The 25,793-nt window shown below is 46.4% G+C and overlaps 2 protein-coding genes across 3 annotated transcripts in view; both read left to right on the top strand.

The window, feature by feature from the left end:
* Positions 1-11,080, top strand: part of LOC119446092 (uncharacterized) — a 32,695-nt gene extending 21,615 nt beyond the window's left edge. The window contains exons 1-3 of one of the 2 annotated variants that reach the window (XM_037710437.2): positions 2,798-3,200; positions 7,706-7,807; positions 11,000-11,080. In XM_037710437.2, coding sequence (XP_037566365.2) covers positions 2,940-3,200; positions 7,706-7,807; positions 11,000-11,059 — 423 coding nt within the window. In that variant the 5' untranslated portion in view covers positions 2,798-2,939 and the 3' untranslated portion in view covers positions 11,060-11,080. Of the gene's footprint in view, positions 1-2,797; positions 3,201-7,705; positions 7,808-10,999 lie in introns of those variants that run through there. The other variant, XM_037710439.2, reaches the window with a different exon arrangement.
* A 6,878-nt stretch (positions 11,081-17,958) lies between these two features.
* Positions 17,959-25,793, top strand: part of LOC119446091 (uncharacterized) — a 46,940-nt gene continuing 39,105 nt past the window's right edge. The window contains exons 1-4 of the mRNA XM_037710436.2: positions 17,959-18,114; positions 19,128-19,279; positions 20,598-20,675; positions 24,224-24,344. Of these exons, the coding sequence (XP_037566364.1) occupies positions 18,009-18,114; positions 19,128-19,279; positions 20,598-20,675; positions 24,224-24,344 (457 nt within the window). The 5' untranslated portion in view covers positions 17,959-18,008. The remainder of the gene's footprint in view (positions 18,115-19,127; positions 19,280-20,597; positions 20,676-24,223; positions 24,345-25,793) is intronic.

Raw genomic sequence — 25,793 nt, 5'->3', positions numbered from 1 at the left:
ATTTTAGTAGAACGGTTACGGCAGCGGGTACTGTGCAGGCGGGTACTGCTACCAAGGTGAAACCAGTAGCAACTCACAGGTCTGCAGCTGAGATACCCAAAAAGGTACCCGCGAGTACAGCGAGAACAGCGAAAACAATTTCCAGAATTTCGCAATCAGTTCAAGTTAACAAGACAACATTAAATACTCACCTCAACGCAAAGCAAAGCAGCGTGCCACGTATAGCATTACCACATAAGCAATCAAGCATTTCTGAACCTGGCACTGTGCCACAAAAGCCATCTGTACCATCAAGCGGAGTGGTAAGATCAGGTGCAGTTTCACACACCACGGAAAAAGTAGCGAGCAATGTTACAAGAGTACATGGAGCAGTCGTTCCCTCTGTGCCAACAAAACCGAAGCCATCTGGAGGCCTTCCTCAGAAACAAGCAACGGCTGATTTGAGTAGAACGGTTACGGCAGCGGGTACTGTGCAGGCGGGTACTGCTACCAAGGTGAAACCAGTAGCGACTCACAGGTCTGCAGCTGAGATACCCAAAAAGGTACCCGCGAGTACAGCGACAACAGCGAAAACAATTTCCAGAATTTCGCAATCAGTTCAAGTAAACAAGACAACATTAAATACTCACCTCAACGCAAAGCAAAGCAGCGTGCCACGTATAGCATTACCACATAAGCAATCAAGCATTTCTGAACCTGGCACTGTGCCACAAAAGCCATCTGTACCAACAAGCGGAGTGGTAAGATCAGGTGCAGTTTCACACACCACGGAAAAAGTAGTGACCAATGTTACAAGAGTACATGGAGCAGTCGTTCCCTCTGTGCCAACAAAACCGAAGCCATCTGGAGGCCTTCCTCAGAAACAAGCAACGGCTGATTTGAGTAGAACGGTTACGGCAGCGGGTACTGCTACCAAGGTGAAACCAGTAGCAACTCACAGGTCTGCAGCTGAGATACCCAAAAAGGCACCCGCGAGTACAGAGACAACAGCGAAAACAATTTCCAGAATTTCGCAATCAGTTCAAGTAAACAAGACAACATTCAATACTCACCTCAACGCAAGGCAAAGCAGCGTGCCACGTATAGCATTACCACCTAAACAATCAAGCATTTCTGAACCTGGCACGGTGCTACCAAAGCCATCTGTACCATCAAGCGGAGTGGTAAGATCAGGTGCAGTTTCACACACCACGAAAAAAGTAGCGAGCAATGTTACAAGAGTACATGGAGCAGTCGTTCCCTCTGTGCCAACAAAACCGAAGCCATCTGGAGGCCTTCCTCAGAAACAAGCAACGGCTGATTTGAGTAGAACGGTTACGGCAGCGGGTACTGTGCAGGCGGGTACTGCTACCAAGGTGAAACCAGTAGCAACTCACAGGTCTGCAGCTGAGATACCCAAAAAGGTACCCGCGAGTACAGCGACAACAGCGAAAACAATTTCCAGAATTTCACAGTCAGTTCAAATAAACAAGACAACATTAAATACTCATCGTAACACAAGGCAAAGCAGCGTGCCACGTATAGCATTACCACCTAAGCAATCAAGCATTTCCGAACCTGGCAATGTGCCACGAAAGCCATCTGTACCAACAAGCGGAGTGGTAAGATCAGGTGGAGTTTCACACACCACGGAAAAAGTAGTGACCAATGTTACAAGTGTACATGGAGCAGTCGTTCCGTCTATGCCAACAAAACCGAAGCCATCTGGAGACCTTCTTCAAAAGGAAGCAACTTATGATTTCGGTAGAACAATTAGAGCAGCAGGTACGGGTACTGCTGCCACGGCAAACCTAGGAGCAACCCACAGGCCTGCAGCAAAGATGCCGAAAAAGGTACCCCCGCCTACAGGAATAACGGTTAAAACACTTTCCACAAGTTCGCAATCAGTTGAAGTAAACAAAACAACAGTAAATACTCACCTCAACGCAAACCAAGAGAACGTACCACATATAGCATTACCACCTAAGCAATCAAGCATTTATGAACCTGGCAGCGTTCATCGAAAGCCATCTGTACCAACAAGCGGAGTGGTAACACCAGGTAGAGCTTCCCACACCACGAAAAAGGTTGTAAACTACGTTGCAAGAGTTGATGGAGCCGCCGTTCCTTCAGTACCAACTAAACGGATGCCAGCTGGAGACCTTCCGAAGATGCTATCACCTTCGGGTAGCCATAGCATATCTTCAGCAGTGGGGAGCGTCTCGCTGGGCAAAGAGTCGAAGGGGAAACAGGTAATAATTCGCAGGCCTGCAGCAAAGACACCTAGAAAGGTCCCAGCGACATCAAATACTAAAGCCGAAGCAGAAGAGGGGCCACGAAACCAAGCAGGAGAGTCAGATACCTTGACAAAGCAATCATCTCTTGAGAAACCGTCCAAAAACAATTGCTTATGTTCACAGAAAAGCGCCGGAAATTCAATTTCTGACACGCTTTCTCGAACGCGCAGTACGGTAATCAAAGTGAGGCCTACAACTGCAATAACGATCGACGCGGCAACTACAAGCCATGTAACGTTGAAGCAGGCGAGGCCTCGGCACGACGGCGAAGGCGAAATTCAAATAGCAACGTCGACTACGGAAAATAAAACTATCCAAATTCCGTTAGCGCCGGCCAGTGGAAAGACTTCGATAAGAGTCCCTGACACACAGCGCGATGCAACAGCAAGAAGCAATGCTTTCCCGACAGTGTTAACGCAAAGCCTTTTGTTGAGGATCCTGGGTGGAGTGCATGGGACGAGTCCAAGTGCGGGAATTTCGAGAGTAGTGCTTCCTTCCTTCACGGGAGAACCTGCTCTAGCCAGCAACACCATTGTCAGAAAATCGATACCCAAAGCTTCATCTGTTAAGGGTCATAATTGTGGTCAACAGGCCCTTGCGAACGCGAGAGCAGTTTTTTCGGGTCTGCAACCACTTTTAGAGCGGAAAAATACCACTACCACAATGACAACACTTATGAGGGCTCCTGATGGTCGGATCTTCAATGTCACGGACGTCGTCTCGTCCACTACTACAATTACGCCGGTTGAGAAGATGTCAGCGACTAAGAACAATACTGGAGGTCCTGCGAAGCCTACAAATTTGAAAAAATTTCTCAAACAAATGTCGGAAATGCAACGACGTTTGACGGGGCAAGCATCTCTGCAGAAACCATCGCCATCACAGATACAAACGAAAGGACCGCCTTGCAGGTTACAACCACCGGTAAGTGAGAAGGCGAGATAAACTTGTGTTCCGTCATGTAGTGTTGCCTTTTTGAAAAAGGATTCCATGCAGAATAAAGTTATCACAGGCTAGCTGGAGATTTGTGAGGAAAAGTAGCTAGCAGAATTAAACGCTGTATGGCGAAAATAAGCTGCGATAAGCTGGCAGTAATAACTCAAAGATTTATAATATTGCAGTGCCGAAGTTTCGGCGTGACGCTGCTATTTTCGCTAGTATGTTTGCAGACTTTACAATATAAATAAATAAATAAAATGACGACAGGTTTATTCACAGGTTTAACAACAAAATAACTATTTTACGAACGGTACGTCCAGTCGACCAGCCTTCGTCCGAGTCAATCGTACTACAGACCGTGTTCTTTTTGTAAGGCGTTGAAATGGGAAAGGTTGTACACGTAGGTAGACGTGTAAAGGTGGAAAGACCACGTGGGCAGCAGCGATGAGTCACGACACTGAGAACTACACAGAAAGCAATCAACACCGCGACCCATTTCTCCGTTCAAATTAGAGAAAACTTTGCCTCTGACACACGCAAATGTGGTCGAACTTCTCGAATATACTATCTACAATGAACAGCATATTGGCAAGACAAAGAAGCCTTTTGCGATGGGATTCAATACCCACTGGACACATACACACACTCTTTTTTAACCTTCCCGTATCTAAACATGTCGACCTTCTAGATTACTCTTTCAGTGAATCAAACGGGACAATATCAGGCTCACGCTTTCGCACACACCACGACCGGAAATTCGGGAGTACTACCTTAGTTATAAGTTGAATGCTCCCACCTCGAGTATTAGTGACAATTTTGATTTACGCACGACAACATTCCGCCATACCACGTTCACGTCACTTTTCCTAGCTTGTTTCGAGTTGACACGGCTCCGTTTTTCTGCGGAGTCGGGGAAAGCTGCCGGATTGGAGACCCTCGCCGTTTAATGATGAGAAGAAGGAGAACCGAGGGACCCGATTTTGGTTAGCCAGAATCATATAAAGGCAACAGACAATGACACCGAGGAAAACATAGGGTAAATTATCATTTGGAATGCAGAAATGATAAATGAATGAAGTGAAATGAAAAGACCACTGGCAGCTAACCCACGTCCTCGCATTGCGCATTGGGCTACCGTTGTGCCGTTTTTCCATCGAGTTTCTTGAGCATTATATGGGCCTTTGGAAGTGTTAGCCAGCGCCACAGCCAACGGCCATGGCAGCGGATGTGGAACATCCTTTCTACCGTATGCCTCACGTAGTACGTAAACATTGGAGCAGGAAACTGCCCGATAAACCCTGGTATGTTACCTGAAGGCATCATCACTGAAATGTATCCCCAAATTTCAACGCTCAATCCTGGTAATATTGAAACCGAATGCACCGCGAGTGTAGTAAAGGCGGTCCCCGCCTTTTCATATATCAGACGGGAACATCCCGTGACGAAAAGCGTGACGTAGTTTGAAAGTGAACGTCGCGGCCTGTCGCTGGAGATAAGGCACGTTTTGCATGGCAATAATTTGCCGTTACGTGCTGTATCAGTATTTGCCACTACATGCCTTCATTCAAACTTCATCACACACATCGTCACAGGGCGTTTTCGTCTGACTGCTACAACTAATAAATCGCTTGTATTCGTAAGACGATCCCTCTCATCAGTCACCCCCTGTGATCCGTGAACGGACCTACGATGCATTTGTCCAATACTAAACTGAAATTCGCATCGGCAATGTGGAACCTCCACCAGGCGTTCCATGTTGACCTACTTGAAGCCGTCCAGAACCGCGCAGTCCGATTAATTACTTCCCTGTAGGACTATCGGCTAACTGTTAGAAATATAAAATCATTCCTCGACAACTTTCCATTGGAATATCGCCGAAAAATTTCCGGCCTATGTCTGTCTATTTTGAAAGCTGTATTATAATTTCCCATATTTAGGCGACTCGGTTCTTTCGCAACCAAATGGCACTTCACGCCGTAGTTTCCCTCACACTTCAACGTCTTCACGGCTCAAATAAATCATTCAATAACTCCTTCTTGCCGATAGCTCTTGAGGAGTGGAATGGTTTACCTGACCACGTAGTAATCGAACATAACCCTTACAAGTTTCGACTTAGGCTAACGCTTTGAGTCGTGATGTTTAACGTATTTAGATACACACATTGAGTTTGTTGTAACTGCATTTTTTGTGTTTGAAGGTCATGGTATTCTACCCGCTGTATCCAGCGAATTTTGTGTTTATTTTATTAGTTAATTCGAACTGACTGTTTCTGCGTTCCATTTACTTATGTATGCTCCCCCCTTATGTAATACCCCAACAGGAGCCTTTAGGGTCAATAAATGATGATAATGATGATGATGACGTAGCTCTGGTGCGCGCTCAGTTTCTATATTACATGGGTTAAGCGCGAGAATTCTCAAAGAATGTCGAATTACGTGCGAAAATATGATTGTATTAAAATGCGAGTGCCTCGAAATTTTCCATTAAAACAACTATGTCCAAGGCTCTAATAAAAAGAAGCTCAATAATATTTCTGTTAATCAGTCTTCCGGTGTTGTTGCTTTAGCGACAAAGTACCTCCGCGTCACCGAAGAACCTATCTGGAAAAACGCCACGTTCTCTACGCTCATGGCTTTTTACCAAAATTAGTAGTCTAAACAGCAACACCCTGTACGGTATATTAGAGCCATGCTAACAATTATCGTTCCGCCTGTTTTCGAAGTTTTCACAAAAACTGCACAAATACGCACCAACTTTCTTGCGTGGCACTCCTAGGCCCCGCAGCTTGAGCGGCAGATGAAGCGATTTGCAAAAGAGCAGGATCAACATAAAAATTGTTACTCCTCTCAGGAGCAGGCTGCGAGACCAATACTGCCACATATGAGTTGAGTTAACATTGACAGGCTTTGCGAAAAATGAGGCATTACTCAGAGAGTTACTTCGTCAGCCAGTGTGACTATGGCGTGCTGGGAGTTATACTTCAGGAAAATAATTTCGAATGTTATAAGTAGAGTTCAACACTTTGTATATCTATACATTCCTGTTGTCCTTCCAACAATGAGACAAAATTTGCAGCTTTCTCGGCATTTGGGGAATAGTTTACTAAGGTAGTAGGTATCGTTTCTGGGCTGTTTCACGTATGCTATACTTGTAGACCTGATTCAAATCTCTTAACAGCGGCTGCAGAAAACGTTCAGTCACTTTGGTAGGACTGTGTAGACGTTAACTAGCAGTTAGTAATGTATGTTCAATCAGTTGTAGCACGTACACTACAGGAGACAAAGCCCAACGCTGTCAGAAAAATTCAAGCCAGATCTGCACACAGGAGAGAGCGCGTCTGGCTAAGCAGATATTATTGTTGTTGACGCCACATGCAAGAGTTATTTGTACAAAAAACATGCAGTGGCGACATACCGGTAAATGCGAGCGAAATGCGTTAACAATACGTTGCAACTCCTTGAGGTGCCGCATCCAGGGTTTAAACCGCGTTCACCACATTGCAACGCGTTGTTCAGGAGCTCACTCAACACACGTACTGCCTCTTCGAGGAGCGAATTTGTAACTGGCGGCGGTCTAGAGCAGCTCCGGACCGCCGGAGTTACGACTGCGCTCTGCGTTTAATACCAGAATCACACACACACACACACACACACACACACACACACACACACACACACACACACACACACACACACACGCGCCCGCACGCACGCACGGACGCACGCACACACACACAAACACACACACACACGCGCACGCACGCACGCACACACACACACACACACACACACACACGCACGCACACACACACACACACACACACACACACACACACGCACGGACGCACGCACACACACACGCACGCACACACACACACACGCACGCACGCACGCACGCACGGACACACACACACACACGCACGCACGCACGCACGGACACACACACACACACACACGCACACACACACGCACGCACACACACACACACACACACACGCACGCACGCACGCACGGACACACACACACACACACGCACACACACACACGCACGCACGCACGCACGCACACACACACACACACACACACACACACGCACGCACGCACGCACGGACACACACACACACACACACACACATACACACGCACACACACACGCACACACACACACACACGCACGCACGCACGGACACACACACACACACACACGCACACACACACACACACACACACACGCACGCACGGACACACACACACACACACACGCACACACACACACACGCACGCACGCACACACACACACACGCACGCACGCACGCACGGACACACACGCACGCACGCACGCACGCACGCACGAATGCATTGTTTTGCCTTGATAGGCGGCACGTAGCTATCGCTGCGGTCGTTATACGGCACCACTGGTGACGCTTGAAGGTGCATTAATTATGCCGTAACTATTCTTGCACCGAATTTCGGGTTCTCTCCTTTTTGCAGGTTCCCCCGGTTTTAAATTGTAGGTTCACGTGCGACAACCAAAAAGACAATGAGCGCTACGAAATGGAAAAAGACGGAACTCCGTGCCACTTGCACAGAAGGGTAAGTTGCGATGGTTCGACTACGTACTGGCGAATGCCGCTGGATCAGGTTCGCTCTGCAGACCCAGGAGTAAGGCCATGATTCGCTTTCAGGCCCTAAGGCTGAATGTGTGTAGCATTTCGCGTTTTTCTCCAGCATCATGACTATGTTATTAGCTTGCAATCTACTGTTTGTATTAAGGCAACAATGATATTTCATAAATGTTACAGCAGACTGGCACAGGTACACATCGCATACTTGCACAATATTGACAAATAAAGGGCTTCGAGATTCATTTAAATGCTTGTTATAAGAAGAAAATCGAAGCAACTCATGTGGAACATTTCTCATGCAATCAGTCCCACGGGGCATTGCATTGGACTAATTTCGGGCGTTTTTGAAACGAACTTCACTACTTTATTGCGATTAGCATTATTAGAATATCTATCTTTCTACCTGTCTGCCTGTTTCTATGTCGATGTCTCCAACCACTTCCCCGCCTTCTTGTGTCACTGGGTAGTCTATGGTCTGATCAGTAGAGAATTTGGCGGTTATGCTGAGGGAGCCCAGTTCGAAGCCTGACGTAGGACCAACTTGTGTCATTGTGTATGTGACGCTCTTCAATGAACCTCTTTGGTGACCATTCGGCCACTGGTTATGTGCCAATAGGTATGTGTGGCTCTTAAACGACAAACATCATTTAAACTTCCTCTGCTGGAGGTGGGAGGGAACGAACGTCATATATATATATATATATATATATATATATATATATATATTAAAACACTAGAGCGTTTTAGATAAGGGTACTTAAGCGTTGGGGCCCTCTGGAGCTTGTGTTGGTCTGCGGTTCCGTAGAGAAGACAAACCCTTATTGTTTTGCTACCTCAAACCCAAGCCACATTCGCTTTCAGCTCAGTCAACATGTAGTCTCACATAGCTACAAAGTTATGCATGTCGCGTTTGTAATTCCTAAACCATATATCTAACCATAAAATGACAAATAAAAGAAGTACTTTTTGCGGAAAGGTAGTTCGTTTACATGGTCAGGGGCCTCAGTTGACAGGAAGAAAACAATGTGCTCATGCATAGCTAGCGACTAATGCCGAGTGGAAGCAATCCACACTGATATAAATTTTGGCGTCCGGTGCAACATGTTCGCTGCGGAAGTGCACTTTGAACAAATTCATAGGGATCGGTAGTTCGTCGCCTTCACTTTCCGTAAGAGGAATCCTGCCGAGAGATAGAAGAATACGACGGTGATGGCGTTGGCGTGTTCAACACCTATTGTTTACTGAAAGCATGTCTTGGCTACTCTCGTCTACCCTCGTCCCAGTTGGCCACCCTGAAATCCTCGCTCACAAATGTACCGCAGCTGTAGTAACGAGGCCTCTTTGAGGCAGCGATGTTTCTTTCGAGCCGGCCCCCAAGAACTCAGCACGCATTGGGTTCTGCGTGTGTGCAGTGCAGCAGCCTTTGTTTCATGGTTACGCAAGGTGCTTGCGTCCCCGTATCTAAAACTCTCTAGTATTTAAACACGTGCATGGCGCGGACTTTGTAGCGACGGTTCTGGATGGCGCAGCGTCAACGCGATAGAGGAGTCCGGCTGAATACACGCCTCATACTTGAAGCGTCTCTGCAGTGGCAATATGGTGTCCCGCTACACCGCTTCAAATGCTAATCGCATAAACGTCGACATTCGCAGTAAGGTGGATTATGTGGGAACTCTGCCGTTGCCTCTATAGTAGTAATACGCAAAGTGTTTTAATAAAATAAGCGTAACGTTGTTTTAGTAATAGCAATAGTAGGGAAACTAGGGCGAATTGGTGGATGTTCATAATGGACAAGCAGCAAAGCTACCGAGACCAGGTTGAAGAAAAGGACATCGCAACACAAGCGCCAGCACGAGCATTGACAAATTCTGCACTTTATATATATATATATATATATATATATATATATATATATGTGTGTGTATTGTAAAGGCGTTTATTGCACACAGGCGTTAGGGCCAACCGTTGGATCAGTTCAAGGAACCGCGAGCGCGAGCGGCGTAGTCCGAGCGATGCGCTGGAGAGACTGACCCACTAGACAGCGCTGGTAAGGATGCCCCACTGCATCGTCCCTCTTCTTCACTACAATTACACCAGGGACGAAAAAGGGAGCCGTCCGGCGAGCTAACAGTTCGTCACTGTTATAGTGGATCATAGTACGGTTTGAGGCGCTTGATGTTGACAATGTCGCGTCCGCGACGGCGCATGTCCCAAGATGGTTCAACGGGCTCAATCACATAGTTGACGGGTGATGCACGCTCGACGATGCGGTAGGGACCTTCATACTTGGGCATGAACTTGGAAGACAGACCAGGTGAAGCGGAAGGAACTGATAGCCACACAAGCGCTCCAGGAAGAAAGGTGGGCGCAGAGGTGGTGTCACCGCGAGTGTTCTCCTGGCGCTCTTGGTCAGTGGAGGTAAAGGTCCAGGCTAGGTCGCGGCACTCTTCGGCATGTCTCACCGTATCAGAAATGGGCGCACATTCAGATGCGTCGGACCGGTATGGTAGCATTGTGTCGATGGTGTGCGATGGGTGCCGGCCGTACAATAAGAAATATGGCGAAAAACCAGTAGTGCTCTGCTTAGCGGTATTGTACGCGTAGGTGACGAAGGGCAGAATGGCGTCCCAGTTCGTGTGGTCGGAGGAGACGTACATTGAGAGCATGTAACCGAGCGTATGGTTGAATCGTTCCGTGAGTCCATTGGTTTGAGGATGGTACGCCGTTGTTGTGCGATGAACAACGTGGCACTCTTTGAGAACAGCTTCGACTACTTCGGAGAGGAAGACCCGTCCGCTGTCACTGAGCAACTCCTGGGGTGGCCCATGACGTAGGATGAATCGACGAAGCAGGAAGGAGGCAACGTCGCGCGCTGTAGCTGCATCTTCTTCACTACAATATATATATATATATATATATATATATATATATATATAAAGAAAACACTGTTGCACTTTGCTCACACAAGAACTTCCAATAAATGATCGTTGTCCTTAGATTCAAAGAAAAGCAGGATGTATCAGGGGGGGGGGGGGGTGAAGATGTTTTATTTGCTATACAACGCATTTATACGTCCCGTCTTGGTCAGTTCCCATTTGGGGAGCTCTTTGAGGGATGAACAAAAATTATATGTTTGATTGTTTCTCTTTTCTTTTTGCAGGTTAGGAGCTTGATCGGCGTCTGCGTTCGTGGACATTGTCAACAGAATGCCAATAAATGAGCACATGTGTTTTGCCTAGAACATGTTTTTTTTTCTCAAATATGATTTTTATGGCAGGTGGCTCAGTGGCTATGGCGCTCTGCTGCGTAGCAAGAGGTCACAGGTTCAGCTTCCAGCCATGGCGGCCGCATTTCGAGGAAGTCGTAATGCAAACACCCCCGTGCAGCTACATTTAGATGCACCTTAAAGAAATTCAGGTAGTAAAAAAAATCGGGGTTGCTTGCACTAGTGGCGCACGGCTAAAGACACAGAGGAGCTGATCGGTTCCTAGCTGGTCCTGGCTATACGAAGCGATGCTAAGTTATACGAAGTGTATAAGCATTTCCTCGTGGTCCGTAGCAGCGGGGAACACCTCGCGAAGCACTTGCAGTCCGAGCACACGTAGGGGAAGTAGGGCGAAAACTATGCACCGTGCACGGGCGGCGCGCAGCAGACGACACGCTGGGATGACGTCACGGCGCATGCGCAGTAGCGCGCAGCTGGTAGGAGCTCGGCCGAGCAGCCGCCAGAGGCGCCTGCTGCAGTCACGGACACCGCGAGCGTTCGGCGCTAAGGCGGGGAAACGGAGAAGCGCGGATGGCGTCGGCAGCACCTCTGCACGTTGCCTCGTTGGTGCTGCTACAATTTGTTTTTCTCCCTCGCTTGCTCTCATTTTCTCTTTCTCTCTCCTGAGCATAGCGCGCCACGCTCCGCGAGGTGATTGCTAGGCAACGCAGTGGCAGGCGGCACACATTACGGCCGGCTTAAACAACTCCACTGTTAAAAAAAATTATGTCGCAGTTTCGCCCGAAAGGCGCAGCATCAATTGCGATAGCAAATTAGTAGAGAGCTATTCGGAGTAGGGATAGTAGTTTTATCGGCTGCATAAACTTGGACCCATTCACTTACTAACTGAATTAAGAAGCGTGGTGTCAGCGCGCACAAGCACACATGAATACATCATACTCGATGACCGCAGACAATCACTGTCAAAACGCTGGCAGCAAGCGCAGCCGCCGCAGCGAGCGAAGGTTCGTGTGGTCTATCGCTTCAACGGAAACTGAGCGGCGAATGCACAGCGCATTCAAAGGTCAGAGCCGTGTGGAGATCGCTTTCAAGATACGGTGCGCGCGACAGCTCGCACCGGCGCAAAGTACAAGCGCATTGGTGACAGAGTAGAAGTTGCCCCCCCTCCTCCTCCCGCGCTGCCTTTCCGTTTTCCTCCTTTCGCGTGGGTGATTGAGTGGCCAGCTCCCCTTGCACCCGGTTGCAAGATACGCATTTGGTGCCGCAGCACAGCGTCGCCCACCCCCCTCTCTCCCTCCCTCCCTTCCTCCCATACACCCACGGCCTTTCACGCCACGGAAGTTGCGTTTGCTCTCCGCCGTGCGTTCGCTCTCCGTGATAGCGCGTGTCCCCCGCACGCGTTCACTCGCGACATACGGCGCGCGGCTACGATTTTATCGCCCTTGAACTTTATACGGAACCTCACGGCGACGGCAGAAATCCACTTGAAGTCCATATAATTGCTATCGCAATAAAATCAATGGAATGAGATCGGATGTGGTACTAAGTGAAGCTAAAGGCCAAAGGTTGATGGTCGAACTCACAGTCATGAGCATGAATAAAGCTTTCGTCTTAATGTCTCTTATACGTAGCTAAAGGGACTCCTGAGCACTCATAACATGAATGTCACGGCATGCGTGTCATGTAGGTTATGAAAGAGCCGCCTACGTCTTGGTGCTCTCATGGGGGTTTCGTTAACTTGGTAGGCTCCCCATCGATTCCCACAGGGCGTGGGGTCTGCCGTTTTTTTTTTTTTTCTCTTTGTGTCAATTAGAATACCAGCTATCCCCGTTTGCTCTCTGATCCACGCCGCTATCTTCCTGTCTCTTAAGGTTAGGCCTAAAATTGTCTGTTCCATCGCTTTCTGCGGTCCTTAACTTGTTCTTGACATTCTTCGTTAACCTCCAACGTTCTGCCCCATATGTTAGCACCGGTAGAATGTAATGATTGTACACTTTTCTTTTCAACGACAGTGCTAAGCTCCCAATCAATATTTGGAACTGCCTGTCGTGTGCACTTACACCCAATTTTATCATTCTGTAAATTTCCTTCTCCCTCGTGATCAGGGTCCCCTGTTAGTAATTAACCTAGATAAACGTACTCCTTTACAGACTCTAGAAGCGTGAAGATAGTTAGACATAATAAAGCGAGCTGCGCGATTCTGCGCCGCTTCAGGCTTATTGATTAAGTGTAGGGTGACCGGGGTCCCACACTGATTAGGCGTATTTTAGATTAGGGCGAACACAGTATTTAGTGAAGTACTGTTAAGAGAATAAGTAGGACAGCGGGATTGACTGTGACAAACTCTCATTTATTTACATTTGGCTATGATCAATTCGATATTACACCATTTTCACCAGCTAAAGGTGCTATTAAGGTCAGTTTGGAGACGTCTAGTATCAGTATCGGAAGAAATATTTCGGCAGATCACGCAGTCGACAGCAAAAAAAAAATGCAAAGAGAAGAGTAGATTTCTTACGTACATCATTTTATTTAAATAGATATAAGAAGGGTCCTAGATTTGATCCCTGAGGCACGCATGATCTTGCACTCCCTACAGGTGAGTTAGCACCGTAAACAGCGACGTACTGAATTCCGGCAGTAAGGAAGGTTTCAATCCAGTGGAGCAATAATGGTTCAATGTTCAAACGACTGGTTGTCGTCATTAGAGCACTGCACGGGCCGGATTTTTCGGCCCGAGCCCGGCCCAGGCCCGCTTTACAAGGCCCGAGCCCAGCCCGGGCCCGTAATACAGAGCCCGAGCCCGGCCCGGGCCCGGGCGTACATGACCGAGACCAGCCCGGGCCCGGCCCGGGCCCGTGGTTCCAAGCCCGGGCCCGACCCGGGCCCGTGGTACTGAGCCCGGGCCCGGCCCGGGCCCGGGCGTTCATTACTAAGCTTAGCTAGGGCCCGCGTGTGCATGACCAGGCCCGGCCTGTAAGAGAAAACAAATCTTTTTTTACTTGCAGATTGTACCGTATCTTTCAGCCTCACGTTCTCGAGGTTTAATCAGCTGCAGTATATAAGCAATAAAAGGCCGAAATCTTTGTTTCTCCCACGGTAACATCAGTAATCCGGCCCATTGCCTGTGCTGCTATTCTTCCGCTGGTGCCCATGCACTTACCTTGATTTGTACGATATGGTTCTATGATGTCATTTAGTATGCAAATATACAGGATGTTTCATTTTAGCTGAACCAAATTTTTAAAAATTGCCTGTTGCAGATTGCACAATTATATAATAATCCTTGATCTAAACTACTCGATAAGGCGGTCATTACTTCCACGAGAAAACAGAACGCCTAATTGAAGAATTAACATAATTACGCTAATTAACTTTTTATTAATTATTTTACGGCACATCTTTCAATCTACGAATTATAGCCGCTGAGTTCGCAGGCGTATCCACTTGGAACGAATTCTCAGGACTTAACCAGTTTCGAGATAATTTTCAAAGTGTCCGACGAAATGAATGGGCGTTCCAGTTAACTTTTTGAGGAAAACGCTGTTTTATGCATTGAAGCACAACACTGGCCTTAGCGCTAAAATAATGCATAGTATCGACACTGGTAATAGTGCAATCGCAAAAGCGGTAACATTGAAATGGTTTGAGGAGTGGTTCTTTGTATAATTTATTTTTCCTTACGCGGAAACAATGTTTCTGTGGAAAATAGAAATAGCGTAGCTTGCACTGCCGGCGCAATGCTAAAGAGACAGCGGAGCTGATAGGCACCTAGCTAGTCCTGGCTTTTGGGCTAGGCTAAGCACTACCAAGTCATCCCCAGCATTCCCCGTAATTGATTTATAATTGATTGATTATCAATTAGCTATTGATTGGCTTTCGATTCTCTATCGCAAGATATTGGCCACGTATTTGGGCTAGGCTAAGCACTACCAAGTCACCCACAGAAGTTTACGGAATTTATTGGTTATTGATCGATTATCGACTAGCTATTGATTGGCTATCAATTGCTTATCGATGACTGACTAAGTTTAAGTAGTCCCCACCATTCTTAGCTAGACTTATCCAGGCTCAGCTTCGCTAGTTCACAGGTGTATGTGCCATTGAGCTTGGACCCTTTATGCACTGCTGCCAGGATCGGCCCACATTTTTGGATTCAGCGGACACATTAGGCCCGGCTGAAACAGCTCCGCTGTTAAAAATGAGAACTTCATCTGTTTTACTATTTTCTTTGATAAGATATAGTCATGTGATAAGATATACAGTCAAGAGAGCGGTGTGGATCTGAGAACAAACCGGGATAACCGATATTTTAGTTGACATTAAGCGGAAAAAATGGAGCTGGGCCGGCCATGTAATGCGTAGGATGGATAACCGATGGACCATTAGAGCTACAGAATGGATATCAAGAGACGGGAAACGCAGTCCAGGACGGCAGAAAACTAGGTGGGGTGATGAAGTTAGAAAATTCGCAGGCGCAAATTGGAATCACCTATTGCAAGACAGGGTTAATGGGAGATCGCAGGGAGAGGCCTTCGTCCTGCAGTGGACATAAATATAGGCTGATGATGATGATGACAGTCATTTTGCACGTGTCACTTCAGCTTGGCACAGAATGCATTGAACCATGCAATGTATAACGGTTGCGTGTGCTCGAAGGCCTACTTAGGTCCTTTAATGAGCGGGCCCGAGTCTGGCCCAAGCCCGTGGCTTCAAGCCCGAGTCCGGCCCGGGCCCGCGGCCTCAAGCCCGAGCCCCGCGCGGGCCCGTGGCTTTAAGCCCGGGCCCGGCCCGAGCCCGCCAAAAAAACGCTTCGGACGGCCCGGTCCGGCCCGCAGGCCGGGCCGGGCCCGGGCTTTCGGGCCGGCCCGGGCCCGTGCAGAGCTCTAGTCGTCATGCCGTCGTCGTCTTACCGCCTTTGTCGTTCCATTGACGCCAATCCTTCTGCGTCATTCCTTTGTCATCCCTATGTCGTCGTCATATAGTCATTGTCATGCCGTCATGCTCAGGGATGATCTTGGTGAGCGAGTGCCATTGCAAAGTTGGATGATACCGGAAACAATGTATGTCGCATATAACCGAATCAACGGAAGTCTCACAATGACCACGACAGCTTTTAAATAAACTTGACTTGAGCAGTAAGGTCTGAAGCTATTTGAAGGCCTGAATAAGGTATCGCTGCGTTGCTTGAATGCTAATCGCATTATTACCGACAGTCATCGTGAGATGGGTTCTGCCATAAGTTTTTTTTTATCGTGAAGTGGATAGAACGACAAGTAAACGTGTGTCCCTGATGCCGCACAATATTATCGGTACAAAAGGCGTTGTTTATGGCAGGCAGTTGCGGTATATTGTGTCTCTTTTAGAGCGAAGCTTTCTATGTCTCACTGATTCGTCCATGAGCGCCGAACTCACTGCAGGAAAGCCAAGTTACACAATGGAAATATCTGCGCATCTGCGCACAGAATAGAACAATCTGCGCATCTTCGCACACAATCGTAGAACACTAGAGTTTACATTCGCAGTTGTACCGATAAGAACAATGAGAACTGCAACGCCACGCTACCCAGACGAACTGTATACATCTGCATTGCATTACGCGCTACACGCAATGCATTTCCTGCCGTCACCATTGGTAGGCACGGAAGAAGAAGAGGTTTCCGTACGCGAACGTAAGCCCGAGCGCGATTGTGCCCGTAAGACCAATCCCGTGTATCGGCAATGGCATGCAGTCTGTGAAAGTTTGAGTTTGTGCGTGTAATCAACGCCTTCATGAACTAAAATAAAGGCTATGCAACTCAACTAAATGTGTCTTCATTCAGCTTCAACGTTCAAAAAATACAATCCTAAACAAGCAATCAAATCACATATGCATCGCGTCGGGTCGCTCAGCATTCCTTGGGTTCGTTGCGTGGTCGTTTGCTTTGGACTTTGATTCAGCCTGCATGGGCGAAAGCTTGGCGTTCAACCATGTTTCTTTAAGAAAGGGGCTTTGATTTCTGTCCTTCTAAGCACAGGACCGAACCTACAATTTTCCGGAGTTAATGCTTCTGAACATTGAAATCGTCTAAATACACTGAACAAGCTAATCAGAAAGGCCTAAATTTATGGTCGCAGGAACCTCAAACATGCTTATCAAGCTATTAAACCAACTTTCTTTAAATTATGGGGTTTTACGTGCCAAATACACCATCTGATTATGAGGCACGCCATAGTTGGGGTCTCCGGAATAATTTCGACCGCCTGGGGTTCTTTAACGTGCACATAAGTCTAAGTACACGGGTGTTTTGGCATTTCGCCCCATAGAAATGCGGCCGCCATGGCCGGGATTCGTTCCCGCGACCTGGTGCTCAGCAGCCCAACGCCATAGCCACTGAACAACCACGGCGGGTCTATTAAAGCAATTTTATTTGTGTGATATAATAAAGGTGCAAGCTTGCCACTACCTCAATTGTGTGAAAACCCGACTCCTACCGAGAAAGAGATAACTTGAAGTTACTTTTTAACGCATATTGCTTTTTCTACGACCAAGGCTCCAACAAATGTTAGGCCGCGTCATCCTCGCTGACGCTTAGACAAAGCTAGACCAAGGTCAGCCTTCTATCTTCCGTGAGTGAAGCAGCTTGTCTTAGACATATGTGTGCCACGAATCACTGGATATACAAGCGTTGCATCCAATGCTGACAACTTGACCCATTTATTCCCGCGAAAGGAGTGCGATACTTTGACGCCCACAGATCCAAATGTATGGTGACTTAGCCTTTGACTTTGCTGATGCCTTTATACGTTGTGAGCCATCTCCAAGGAAGCACGTCAGCCACACGTGACCAGAGGGCTACCCAATCAGCTCTTAGCATTTACACCAGAAGTATGTACTTCTGCCTCACGCAGTGGAGTATTTATTCGTCAGTGCGCTAGACAGTGTAACAAAACGCGTGGGCCAATGCGCGTTTGCCGATGCGTCTTTAAGCAACATTTCTATTTTCGAAATTTCAACGCAATGTTCGCCGACATCGTTATATGTGCAGGTCTGGCTGTTCTAGTCGCTGGTAAGTAAATGATGAAGGCTTGCGTTGGGTATAGAATAGCTTTCGGTGTGAAACAACGCTGCTTATTTTAGGAGCCAGTGCAATTAGGAAAACGAACATAAGCGAAGGCACCCAGGACACCTTCAATTTAGTTACAGCAATGCTTTGTACACTTTGTAGGAAAAACATGACTGCAAAATATAAAATATTATCCTGTTAACATTCTCCAATCCCCGCAGTCAGAGACACAAAAATTGCAACCTAGAAGCTTTCACGTTGCGCTTATTTTTCGCATGTATGAAAGCTTATCGCCTATAGTAACGTGCATTTAACTTCAAGCGTTCATTTAAAGAAACACTTGAGAATGTGCCGCGTCCATAAAGTCAACACGGAGAGGAGTGAGCGGAATATTTTCTGCAGCACTAAATTATTATACATACATAATGCCAACAGCAAAAATATCGAAAGTTTGCCAGTTCAAGGTGCAGATACAAAAAAATAAGGGAGATCATGTATCTGCGTTTCTCGCCGACAACGATAGCCCTCCGCCTCCCCCCTCCTCCTCATTAAAGAGTAATCGCTTCATCGTTAACAGCACCGAGAAACGTTCACACTATTTGCTGGGTCACAGCTATAAGATTCATGATTATGTGACGCGACATAAACATGATTTAGTGGAAGAAAAGAAGGAGAATTCTCTTCAAAGAAGGAACAAAGAAAAAGAAGCTTCAGTAGGGGGAAGAAGGCTGTTTCTTGCTGGCGAGGGTGTTTCTTGCCAGGTGCGTCTACAGTACCATCTTGTAGATACTGCTTTCGTGCTAATCCGTCATGCTTGCGGCAACTGGAAATATTCGTATTATGCTATATCTAATGTAAGAAAGAGAACAAAGACTGTGGATTTTGCGAAGGCGGGCGGGGGAGGGAGGAGCGCTGATTTACTTTCCGAAACTATATACTAGAGTTACAAAATTGTTGTCGCCTAAAAAATCCCTACCTAACTTTGGCCGATTATTTCGTATTTCATTTTTGCCCAGCGCAATCTAAGTCACCGGTGCCCCAGGTACCCCAGGTACCCCAGGTTCCACTGGTTCCAAAGATACCTCCGGCACCTTTGGCAACCACGACACCCCCTGGACCTCCGCGTGACAGCAACCCCGATTGTGATGCTTGGATGAAAAAGGTGCCCGTAAGTATCGCAAGTGCTTTATCTTTCTAAGTCGGCGCTGTGGACAGTTGATTCAGAAGTTGCACATCAGGGGCCTGATGACCTTAACGCCTATTTTGCTAAAACATATCTTTGAAATTGTCTTTGCATAATGTGATCATGAGAAATTCACAATGAGAAATATGCAGGCAAAGTGGTGGTAGCTTTTACTTTACCTTTGAAATGTATACATTTCTGATATATTCAGGCTAGAATTTCTCTGTAGAGCAATTAGCAAGCTCAATTTATATATTGTTGCAATGTGTGTGAAGGAATAGAGCAAATTGTTCTCAACAAACAATTGTGCACAATAAGTAATCGTTTAATGCTAACTTGCGGTATACACGTCCCGCAAGGAATCAAGATCAAAAACCGCGAAATAAATTAGGCTTTATTATGGTGCGGGCCATGCAGCCTGCAACATGCACCGCATTGCTCGGCATACGCACGAAGCGACTCACGCACGCTTTCAGTACTTTCCTTTAGTTCGGGCTATTTGTGTTCGTACTACAATAAATAAGGACATTGTTATTTTTTTCATCTAAAAGAGTACTTAAATACATGAGGTAGCCAAGGACAGCCTTTCCGGGAACAAAATTTCGAATTCTGGACGCGCTTTCATCTTGCACTGTTCCGCTGTATCTTCAATTAACTTGCGCGCTAATTAAAGTCCGTCGTCTGCTCAGAATCACAGCGGCAAGATAGTATAAGATTTATATTATTTACATACGGTGTTCGCACATATTGCTTTCTTTATCACTCGTATCTTGTTAGAAGGCATCTGGGTCGCCCTCCTACAGATGAACTTTATCTCAGCGATAGCCAAACTGCGGCTACAGCTTGCAACACGTAGCACTTGTGAAGTCTACCTCTGCCTGCTCTATCAGGGAACTGTTCTCACTGTAAAAAAAAAGGAATATTGCGTTAGCTTTCACTGAAGTTGGTAGTTTCCACAAGTTATGCATGGCTGTTTTGTGGGGGGCTGATTATAAAGCCTTAGCCGGGAAGCAAACTGCATAACAGCCCGTGATAGCATTTATAGTCTTCAACTGCAGTATTGGGCCTAGGCTCTCATAAAGTATGGTTAACTTTTTTTTTTTACTCTTTATGTGGCTACCCCTGCCACAATTCAAATTACATAATCCGTAATAGCAACTCATTGTCAAATTACGTGCTCAATATTGGCCTTGCAGCTCCTAATCCGTCCTGGAAGACTTCGCAGGGCAGTTGTTCTAAATAATGTGGCATTGTTTCCTTTGCCAAAGTCACAATGTCATTCCAGATGTCTTCTATTCCACAGGGGCACCTTTACAGCACCTGCTCCTTTATCTGTGAAGGAGATGAAGACTTTGTCTTGAGGGACGGCCAATCGTGCTTTGTAAGTATGGTTGGAGTGAAATTCAACTGGTATTTGTATAGTATATTGTAATGTGACATAGTTTGTGAACAAATCAAGCATCTCCGAGTGCCATAAAATTAGAGTCTGAGAAGTGATACACGTTTTACACTTAACGAGCAACGAATCGCCCCCTGACTAATCGAGATGTGTTGAAAATGAAGGAAAATTGAAGTGTTCTGAAGGAGTTAAGCGTTACACAAAAAATCAGAACTTTGTTATCTTTTCCTCCTCCCATTTCTTTAATGTTGTGTGAGCGTATAATCGATGAAAGGCAGTTTTAAGAACGTACTACGTTCTCCTCAGTCATGTCCCACGCTAAATGATAACTTCAAATCGTTGCTTGGTAAACGTTACGGGAGCGGTTGGAATGTGTAATCAAAGGAAGCTTTTGTTTAGTAAGTATGCGGCTGTTTCCAAAAAACTCAGGGCATGGTAATTTTCATCGTTGGTGCAGGAGAGCAAATGCCGTATACCATGTTTCTTAAGACCATGAGTAGTGATGACGCTGTTACATACGTAGTAAATTTGATGGTTTTAATTCTTTTTGTGAACCTGTTCTAGCCCATAGTATTGTGGCCTTGGAATGTTTTTAAAGACAGAAAGTGTATGTATCAGTAGAAAAAAAATACTGTTTCCTATACTTCCATTTTGCAAGCCCCATACAAACACATTGGAAAGAAAAAAAAAGCTAGTTTTTGATACAAAAAAAAGATTAAAAAATAATGAGAAGAGGGCGTCACTAGCGTCCTGTTTCCCATTAGCGCCTTATGAAAAAGGGGTAAGAATTTGAGTAAGTGAAGGCACTACACTACACCTTTGCTACAACGAGCTAGATACGTGTACGGGAATCAGGGGCGCGCTCGCGCACCATGTATTGGCGTGAAGCCGAAATATGAAGGCATGGCCCGGATGTTTGCAGTGGCGCTGCAGTCGCGCGGGCTGTATTGCTCGGCCACCCAAGCAACGCGAAAGCGCGCGTTGCTCTGTTTCGAAGCAACTTATCCGGATGAAATGATATTTTTTATTGCGATAGCAATTATATGGACACTCAAAAGCAGATTTCTGCCGTCGGCGTCGCCGTCGCCGTCGCCGTGAGGTTCCGTATGACGTCAATGGAGATGAAATCGTCGCCGCGCACCAAACGCTGTATGTGCGAGTGAAAGGGCGCGAGGGGCGCGAGGGGCGCGCGCTTTCACGGGGAGTGAACGCACGGCGGAGAACAAACGCGCGTTCTGTGCCGTGCTCGCTTAAGGGCTCCAGAAGTAGGCGTCTCTTTCCTCCTTTACAATCACCATATATGTAGAGCAAACGCGCCTTCTTCCGACGTGCGAGAGGGCGTGGGGGAGGGGGGGGGAGGGGGAGGGAAGGGAGGCGACGTTTAGCTGCGGCACCAAGTGCCTATTTATATCAGAGGCTCCGGTAACAGTCACCAACGCCGCACGCATTTTGAGCGAACGCGGGCAAAACGCCGATGGCGTCGACAATAGTTCTGCGTGTTGCCGGTGCTGCTGCATGTCCATGTTTATACAGCTGATAAAGCTAATATCATTACTCCGTATAGCTCTCTACAAATTTGCTATCGCAATTGATGCTTCGCCTTTCAGGTGAAACTGCCACAACTTTTTTCGTCTGGCCACCTTTAACGTGTTCATTATAGTCAGAGACAATACGAAACCTTAGACGCTAGCTGCATTTGCTTTGCTCCTGGCTGTAAGGTGGGGCACTAATAGACGAAAGCCGCCAAGTTGTGCCTGGGCTAGATTGCTGCTCAAAAGCATTGTTGTTCTGGGTATTGGATCAACTACAGTATCGAGGAGCAGGATGTTCAATCATACAGTGCATTTCAGCGTCAACAAATATAGCTAAACAGATGGAACTTGCGACTATCCTTTTGAGAGCGCTTTCAAAGTGCTCTGATGATCGAGCGCTCTGATGATCCTGTCAAACGACAATAGAATTGTATTACGGAGATGAATTACTTTGATAGATTACTCTGGATTTGTTAACACTATACAAGAACGTGCTTATCTTCATGATAAAGCATTCGTTACATTCTTAAACAACCTTCGAAGCTTCGTAGGAGCACTGTAAAACGACCAGCAGAATGTACCATGATACCTACGGAGAAAAAAATCAAAGGTATAGACTTCTACAATAAAAAAAATGAAAATTTACCACTGAGAAAAGCTGATGACAGTGCATTTAGGAAATTACATTCACCGAAAAAAGAAAATAATTTCAGGGTAGAAATTAAAACCTGAATAGTATGCCTCCGTATAAAGTTGTTTTATGACGACAGGCTAGGTATAGGGATATGGTTACGCGCAAGCAATTGCTTGATTTTTACGGGAAAGTATTTGTGGGATCTGCCCAGTGACTTCCCTCTTGCTTTTTGATGAAATATAGAATTCAAAGAAGCCCCGATATTCCCCAAAATAACGAAGCCACTTCGCGCCAAAAGCACTAGCGTGCGCGCTGCACACACGACTCCTACCGACTAATGCCTCGGTCTCGGTGGCACCACCTATAAGGATACACTGCAACGTATTTGCGAATTCACAAGCCCATTTTGACGTTAGGAGATAGTCGCCATGTCAGTTTCTGGATCAGTGATGGGATATCACATAAGTAACGTCAAAGGAAGAGCCCTTTCTTCAGTATCATTTTGATGTTACGTGACATCACGCTGAGCCGGTATTGTAGAAACTTTGTAGTTGGCATCTGTGTTTTAAAGCAACATTTCTTTTAAAAGAAGTGCTTATTTCAAATAATATTGTATTGAACATTACAAACTTTTGCGACTTTTTACACTTTTGACTACGGCATCAGTAATGTATAAAAATGAATGAGTTTTCACATCATCAGGAGCTTTCAAATAGCCGGCTTTACAATATATGAATAAAAGTGCGCGCAACGTGGTGCCCTAAAGTTTCATCACGTGATGCGACTCAGCAACGGCGTGAAAGACAGATGGCAGCACCGGTGCTTGCGTAGTGCTTGCGGTCGATGATATTCGACCGCTCCGCGGCTAGGTGATATGGGCTGAGTCACTTGCATTTCATGAGATGTACCGACAAAGCCGTTCTGTGGGCTCGCGTAGAAGCTGTCGAAGTCATTCATGTCACTGCCTCCACCCCTCCCCATTTCGGCCCCGCTGTCTAAGGCCACGGTTCCAAATGTAGTCGAATAACACGTGCGTATACTGCTTAATGTGATAAACGTGGTTTATCTATAATGTGTCTTTCTATGTGTCCCGTTGCTCTACCTGTGGTACGACGCAGTAGAAGGTGCCATACCAACACGCGCATAAACATATCCTGAAAAACTTAAAAATAGCGTAGCTCTATATTTTCGGGCATGTTACGGGGATTTATTTTAGGAACTTTCAATTTCAACAACCGGTGTGCACGGAAGAACGCTGCTGAATGTATTTTTAATTCAAGATATCTACGCCGCCTCTGTCCATGTCATTCTTTGTAACTAGCTGTTTACCCTGCTATCATTTTTTTCCCCTTTTGATGTCTCAGATTCAAGACCCACTTGAAGAGATGCCAGTCAGAAGAGGTGTAAGAACCATCACAGGGGACATGGGAACCTGTAAAAAGGGAAAGTGCGTCCTTCTACAGAGCGGGGAGCCACCAAAAATGCGTAAGGAACATTCTTAGCAAGGAAGAATAAGCAGAATTTAATTAAACCAGGCAAGATCAGTCGAAATTCGTCGCCAAGAGTCGCACAGGGCAACTATACCCATGATAGTTCCTGTAGAAAAATGACCTCTAATTTAAGAACCGCGCACATATTCGTGAGAGAGCTGCAAGAATTAGAAGTTGTAGCCTAAGAAACCAATAACCAATGCAAGATAGACGATCAGTCAGTTTATAGCCTGTAGAGGGAGGGTCAAAAAACAAAACAATAAGGACGAAGCAATAACACCATGGGGCATGCAGAGCTACAGGGAGAATGGACAGCTGAGACACATAGTAAGAAAAATAACTACCTGCATTTATAGAACAGAGCAACTAGGCAAACGTTTATCGATAGTTTATCGATCGACTTCGTAGAAAGCATTTGTCACCTGGCCTCGCACACCGGCAGTGTATAGCCCACACGCGTTCACGTGCAAGGAGCGTGGCGAGGACGAGGTCACATGTCAGGCAGCCTACGTTTTGCCTGCCGTTTCAACGGAAACACGAAGCGGAGAATGGGTGACCAGGAGGATGCGCAGAGCGCTCTGGGGAGCCCTGGCACGGTCGTTGCAATCTTCGTGCTGCGGTTACTGTGGTTAATGAATTCGGCAAGTTCTCTGCAGGTAACGCGGGGTCTTATCTACCTTGCGCCTTCTTCTTTTTTTCGGAATAATTTGTTGGAGCTTTCTACCCTGATAGCTTTACAAATAAGCTCTAACTACATTTGTCTTCAAATATCAAAAGCGCTCTTTTAATTCCTGCTTAGTCACATTGCGTCCCTGCTATGAACTGCTCCTCGAAAGCTTAGTTATCTGTCATGCACCCTACATTTTAGAAAGCAGCGTGTGAAACTATGCAGTTCGTTCTAGCGCCAGCAAAATAGTGAACCGTATATTCACCGAAACAAGCAAAAAGAGAAAGCTGCTAAACTTAAGGCAAAAATAAAAAATAATGAAAGGAAAATCCCCCGTGAAAGTTGGTAAAAAAAATATGCGTCTTAAATTGAAACGAATGTTCGGGTGGGAAAAAAAAACAGAAGACACTGGACCTCATTATTAAAAAGGAGGCCTTTTACTCATTAAAGCTTTCCAAATGTATTGTTCGTGGATGGTACAGAAGTGGAGAGAACATGAGCCGTACGCCTTGTGCTCACATGTTGCGAGGCTGTAATTTGCGAGACACACTAAGCGTCACCTATGTGTGAGCGCGCTATGTGCACGAAGAACATTCATGGCGTTCTCCCTCGACGGGTTATAACTGTGTTCAAATAGGACCACTATAGCCGCCATATTCATTCTAATGTGCTTTTGACCAGGCAGAAAGAGAGAGGGATAGAAATCTAGTTGTGAAAAGCCAGAGAGGAGTCCACGAAGGTCAACACCTCCAGACTGCTGCCCTGTTCACACAAAAA

The sequence above is a fragment of the Dermacentor silvarum genome, chromosome 3, assembly GCF_013339745.2.
Source record: "Dermacentor silvarum isolate Dsil-2018 chromosome 3, BIME_Dsil_1.4, whole genome shotgun sequence".
NCBI classification, from domain to species: Eukaryota; Metazoa; Arthropoda; class Arachnida; order Ixodida; family Ixodidae; genus Dermacentor; species Dermacentor silvarum.
This window is presented reverse-complemented; position numbering and strand designations above follow the sequence as displayed.